General features: G+C 34.3%; 1 protein-coding gene across 1 annotated transcript; it reads right to left on the bottom strand.

Annotated features, from left to right (window-relative positions):
* Positions 1-1,415: 1,415 nt before the first annotated feature.
* Positions 1,416-5,158, bottom strand: LOC109221820 (glycerol kinase). The gene is made up of 4 exons (XM_019386260.1): positions 4,812-5,158; positions 4,452-4,673; positions 2,660-3,626; positions 1,416-1,792 (listed from the first exon to the last, which is right to left on the bottom strand). The coding sequence occupies exons 1-4, from the start codon at positions 4,943-4,945 to the stop codon at positions 1,547-1,549; spliced, it is 1,569 nt and encodes a 522-aa protein (XP_019241805.1). The 5' UTR covers positions 4,946-5,158; the 3' UTR covers positions 1,416-1,546.
* Between the last annotated feature and the right edge of the window lie 770 nt (positions 5,159-5,928).

Raw genomic sequence — 5,928 nt, forward strand, 5'->3', positions numbered from 1 at the left:
TTATTCTTTTTATAATATATTCGTACCTTTAACTTTTTTAATATTAATTTTCCCGATCTATGTAGCCTTATTAAATTTGTCAGTAACATTACCTTAAATAAATCTCAAGTCCACGTTCTTAATCATGCTTAATGAAATATATTTAATGAAAATTAAAAAAAATCAAAGCTCATTGATCTATCAGCCAAGACATATCCATTAATTTAATAAATAAAATACCCACATTTAGCAAAATGACACGTGAAATTAATACTTTCAAATAAATAATATAACAGATAAAGCTTTAAAAAGCTTAATATTAAACACAAATATCTTTGAAATTTCTTTAAAATTTTATTGAATATAAAAAACTATCATTTGTTAAACAAATCTGTTTTTAATATTTTAAATAAATATTATTTTATCATTTTTATATTTAAAATATGTTCATGTTTGAATATGATTAAATCAATTGACTGCCATGAAAAAATTAAATGTATGGATATATAACAAAATAATAGATAAAATAATTTAAAGTTATTTTAATTATAATTAAAATACCTATAATAGTCTTTTCAAGTAAAAGTATTATAAAACCTGGTCAAAGTAACTTTTATGATAAATAGAGCAAAGTAAAATAATTTTTGTGTAACAAAACAAAGAAAAGTGACTTTTAGGTAATGAACACAAAGTTGAATGATTTTTACGTAACAGAAAGAAGAAAAGTAACTTTTGTGTAATGAACACAAAGTTGAATGACCACCCATGAAATTTACTCTTAATTTTCACTTCTGCGATTATATATATTTTGTTCCCAGATTGGAGCAATAATCCAGTTGAAGTAATCCCGAATAATATCTCAATCTGTAGATGACTATGGCATAAGTGATTAGAGCTGGTGAACAGAAGAAGATAGAACTATTATGATACTTTCTGTAGATACCAATTGTATGTAGCAAGCAAGTTGAAGCGTATAAAGCCAATTAGTTAGTTGGATTGTACTACTTTAAACGTGAAAAGTCCAACTGATAAGAACGTATCATACAATAGTAACCCATGTTCAGACTCTCTAAAAGTGATGCCACACCCGTGTCGGATCCTCCAAAAATGCACTAAATTTGGAGGATCCGACACATATCCAACAACATTTTTGAAGAGTCCGAGTAACATAGATAGTAACTATCATCACAGAGGAAACATTTCTTATAACATGGAGACCAGAACAAGCAGGAAAATGATTCGGGTAGGAAATAACCTTTCTACCTTTCCAGGGTAGGGGTAAAATCTACGTACACACTATCCTCCCAGACCCCACTCGTAAAATTTCACTGGATTGTTATTGTTATTGTTGCTAACCTTATTTTTCTATCCCTTTATCCCTCATGTGAGTACCAGTTAATTACATTAGAGAGAAAGAAATTATGCAATATGAGGGATTCACAGTTAATCTTCAAAGGAATTTATTAAAACCAAGCATCACTGGTATATAAAGAAAAGAAAAGAAAAAACCAGACCTAAAACATAAATAACATGAAGATAATTAATTCAAGAGTTGGATCAGAGTAAATTATAGAGATAGATCAGCCAGGTCAAACGATCTTGAAACAGCTAAGCACCAAGAATCCACCTTCTTCTTCCTCAATTCTTCTTCTAAAACAGGTTTGAATGTAGTCGCTTTCTTCATCTTTTCCCCTGAAGAAAATATCTCATCCTGCGTATACACTCCAACTGCTAATCCAGCAGCATAGGCTGCCCCAAGAGCTGTTGTTTCTATATCAGCTGGTCTTACAACCGGACTACCCAACAAGTCAGCCTACATCATGTAAAATAAAAAATTTATCCATGGCAAGCTATTGAAAGAAATCAGTAAATATATCTAAATTTGGATACAAAATACTAGATGAATGAAAAACGAAGATAGAAGATACGTCGTAGTGGCAAAATGGTTAAAAGAAAACAGTTTCCAATGGGCTGGATAATGAACATTTTAAAAACGAGTCAAACATGAATAAGAACCATATTATCCACGTAGAAAATGGATAACCAATGGATAACTAATAGGTTTAACTTTTACATTTGTAAAGTGATCGTATTTAAGAAGCCATGGATAATATGGATATCTTTATTATCCGCCGGTTAATCCGTATCCGTATTAAATTTGGATCAGGCCGGATAATTTATCCTTTTTCCATTACCCGTTTTGACCCCCTCATATCCGACCCGACCCGCCAGTTTGCCACCCCTAAAGATAAGTAAAGAGGGTATCCGATCATTACTATCTAAAGGGTTGTAGTGATGAGCTGTTTAATGAAACTTCTCGGCGCTTATGCCTACTAGATGCATGAAGAGTTTGGCAATGTACCCAGACGCAGCCGACCAAATAAATAGAATGAGATTCACGTTATCCTATAGAAATAATGTACTAGAGTATCTGAATCTAAACCCCTTATCCAGTCTAAAATTTACAGTAAAAAATACAGTACCACATTCTACTACAAAAGCCATTACGAATGTCTCTAGATGTTTATAAACAACTGGAACTGCTACTCCATTTGCACATTTGAAAAAGCCAATAAATCTTTGAGAGAAGTTCAAAAGCATGTAAAGGGGCTCCAGAAGCAGAATAAATCAAGAAAGGAAAGTATTCAGCTTGAATGGTAAAGGAGAGAAGGAATCAAACCTGAATTTGCATCAAAAGGTTGTTGACTGTAGCGCCACCATCCACACGGAGTAAGAATTCCGTCTCCTCAGTCTTACCATCACTTTTCTGTGCAGCATCCTTGTGCATGGAATCAAGCACATCTTTTACCTGAAAGCACATGCTTTCAAGTACTGCCCGAGCAATGTGAGACTTGTTGGTAAATCTAGTTATACCAACACAAATCCCCCGAGCATCATCACGCCACCATGGAGCAAACAATCCATTAAATGCTGGAACGAAATACACTCCTCCGGTTGAGGTAACTTTTGATGCCAACTCCTCGATTTCGTTAGCGGAGCTGATAATGCCAAGACTGTCCCTAAGCCACTGAACAGCAGCACCAGCAATGGCAATAGAGCCTTCTAAAGCATAATTGACAGGTGCTTTTGGCCCCAGCTTGTAGGCTACTGTGCTTAGCAGCCCATGATTTGACTTAATCATCTCTTCACCTGTGTTCAGAAGTATGAAAGCTCCAGTTCCATATGTGCTTTTAGCCTCACCTTTACGACAAGATTGACCAACCATTGCTGCATGCTGATCACCAAGACATCCCGCAATAGGAATTCCTGTGATCGGCCATCCTTTAGCAATGTTTCCAATAACCTCCGAATTGCTAATAATTTTCGGCAAAATATTAGCAGGAATTCCTAAGGTGTCAAGTGTGGATTTATCCCAGTCAAGGGTTTTAAGATTCATCAGCATAGTTCTCGATGCATTGGAGACATCAGTGACATGTAAACCGTTCTCCACACCTCCTGTTAGGTTCCAAATTAACCAGGTGTCTATAGTTCCAAACACGGCATCCCCTTTTTTAACAGCTTCACTCAACCCATCCACATTATCCAAGAGCCACAAAAGCTTCAATGCGCTGAAATAAGTGCTTATAGGCAAACCACAACTCTCAACAAAATGAGTCCGTCCCCCTGGCAATTCTTTCTCCAATTTTCTGATAACACACATATTATAGATAGAAAAGTCAACATTCATTAGATTTAGCAGTAAAGCACACAATTAGTTCAAACCTTAAGAACTGGAAAGAAAACTACAAACAATTGATCAACGAGACTGCAGACAACCGCGAAGACACATTTCCTAATCAACATACCAAAATAGAAGAATTAACCCTAATAGCCGCCCACCTAATCGCTTAAGCTAAAAATAGCCGACTATGTGTATAACTGTGTATAATCTATGTATACCGGTTAGAAAAAATAAACAGTGGATCGGGCCGGCAATTTGTGTTAACATCCCTAGAAAACATGACAACTCAGGCCTTAAACTATTATGCCATACTTTACTCCAAGAAAATAAACATGAGTCCATTAAGAATTTCGCCAGTACACCTCCTTTCAGAAGAAATGCATTGCTTAAGAAAAAGTATATGTGTGAATAAAAGAACAACTATTACACTCACTCCCAAACTAGTTAGGTTGACTTTATGAAACTTCTGTCTTCTCTGCTCCATTTGGGTAATTTTCATTAAACTACTGAATAGTGTGTCTTTTAGTATAATCTTTGGTAGTACTAAGAGAGTATGCCTACTCGCATATTTTCCAAGGATACTAAAAAAGACTCCAAATTTGGGCCTAATGTAAGTGTACCAATAAAATTAACCTTAATCCAAACTAGTTGTTGTCCACTTTAACAAATACTCTGCATAAATATATTTGTATGCATTAAAGGAAACAAAAAAGATACTGATTGTGATCGGAAAAAGAAGTTCGATTTGGTTCAAAATCAATCAACAGAAAAGTAGGGATTGCTAAAAGACCTGCAAATAGAACTGGTACGGACATCCATCCAAACAATGGCGTTGTAAAGAGGTAGCCCTGTGGATTTGCTCCACACAACAGTGGTCTCTCGCTGATTTGTAAGCCCAATAGCTTTGAGTCCACTATCCACGTTGTGGCCATCAGCAGTAGCCTTATCAAGAGCCTTTGCCATACAGATCCTCACACTCTCCACAATTTCCATTGGGTCATGTTCCACCCATCTAATATGACGAGAACAAAAACAAAGTCAACGCGGATGCATGAAAATCCGGAAAACCCAATGATCAATTTTGAAAAAAAGATCAAATCTTTAATGCTAAGAAAATTAAAGGATGATCAGTGATTAGTGAATTACTTACCCTGCTTGTGGGTAGAATTGAGTGAATTCAACCTGGTGAGATCCAACGGCGCGAGCCAAACGGTCATAGATTATGAATCGAGTGCTTGTGGTGCCTTGATCAATGGACCCAATGAACACCTCTTCATCAGACATTCTTGTTTTTTATTTTTATTTTCTGCTTGCAAATGAATCAGAGAGAAATAGAAAAGAGCAGTGTGTGTGTGGGTGTAACGAAGTGTTGTGAGAAAAATGGCGGAGAAGGAAAAGTCAGAATAGGATAAAAGTGTGGGTGCCGGTTTTTATGGAATAGTAGTAATTGAGGAAACTGTGAAGATAACAATGATTGTCTTGTTTAGTGGGGAATTATTTTCTTGGAAATGTTGCAATGTTACAGATTTATCCCATTCCAAATTTTCTTTTTCTATATTCTTATTTAGTGGGCGTTTGAACATAAGAATGGTAAAATCACGGAAAATAATGAAAAAAAAAATGCCAGTGAAAATGGTATTTAAACATTAGAGTTGTGTTTGGGTATGAATACAATTTTGGATTGTTCTTGAACTTTTGCGAGTGAACTGAGTGAAAATTTTAAAAAACAGTTTTTTTAGAGTTTTTCAAATTTTCGAAAAATTTTAAAATTCATCTTCAAGTGATAATTGAAAATTTTATTGCCAGATTCGAAAAAAAAATAAGAATTTACCAAGAGTTCTTATTGATTTTGTCATCCAGTGTTGATATTTGTATTAGGACCACCAGGCCCATTAAAGAGCAAAATACTTCGTATTATTGATAAATTTTTTATTCATATTGCTCGAATCTAACTCTAATTAAGGATAAAGTGATTTTATACCTTCCACCATAATAATTTGGTGGTTATTATGAGCTTTCATTATTTAAGAGTTTACCTTGTATAAATCAATAATGTAAAGAGAATATTTTCATTATCAGCTAATCAAAAATATAGTAGCTGATCAGATTATATTAAAAAAATTACATTATCATGTATATTAGTCAAACTCATTATTTAAATTATGCTAAAATCGTAAAGATAATGTCAAAAGTTAGGAAGTGTTTGACTTTGATAGTGAGTGGTTATTTTTTTATTTGTATTTTAATGTATGTAGTTTGTCTTCTAA

The sequence above is a fragment of the Nicotiana attenuata genome, unplaced genomic scaffold (assembly GCF_001879085.1).
Source record: "Nicotiana attenuata strain UT unplaced genomic scaffold, NIATTr2, whole genome shotgun sequence".
In the NCBI taxonomy this organism is placed as follows: Eukaryota; Viridiplantae; Streptophyta; class Magnoliopsida; order Solanales; family Solanaceae; genus Nicotiana; species Nicotiana attenuata.

What these genes read in the sequence shown, in the direction of transcription:
- LOC109221820 (XM_019386260.1), bottom strand. Translation starts at nt 4,945, where the DNA reads ATGTCTGATGAAGAGGTGTTCATTGGGTCCATTGATCAAGGCACCACA. An exon ending in CAATTCTACCCACAAGCAGG is followed by an intron (nt 4,674 to 4,811) that starts GTAAGTAATTCA and finishes TCGTCATATTAG; the next exon opens with ATGGGTGGAACATGACCCAA. An exon ending in ACCTTTTGATGCAAATTCAG is followed by an intron (nt 1,793 to 2,659) that starts GTTTGATTCCTT and finishes TACATGATGTAG; the next exon opens with GCTGACTTGTTGGGTAGTCC.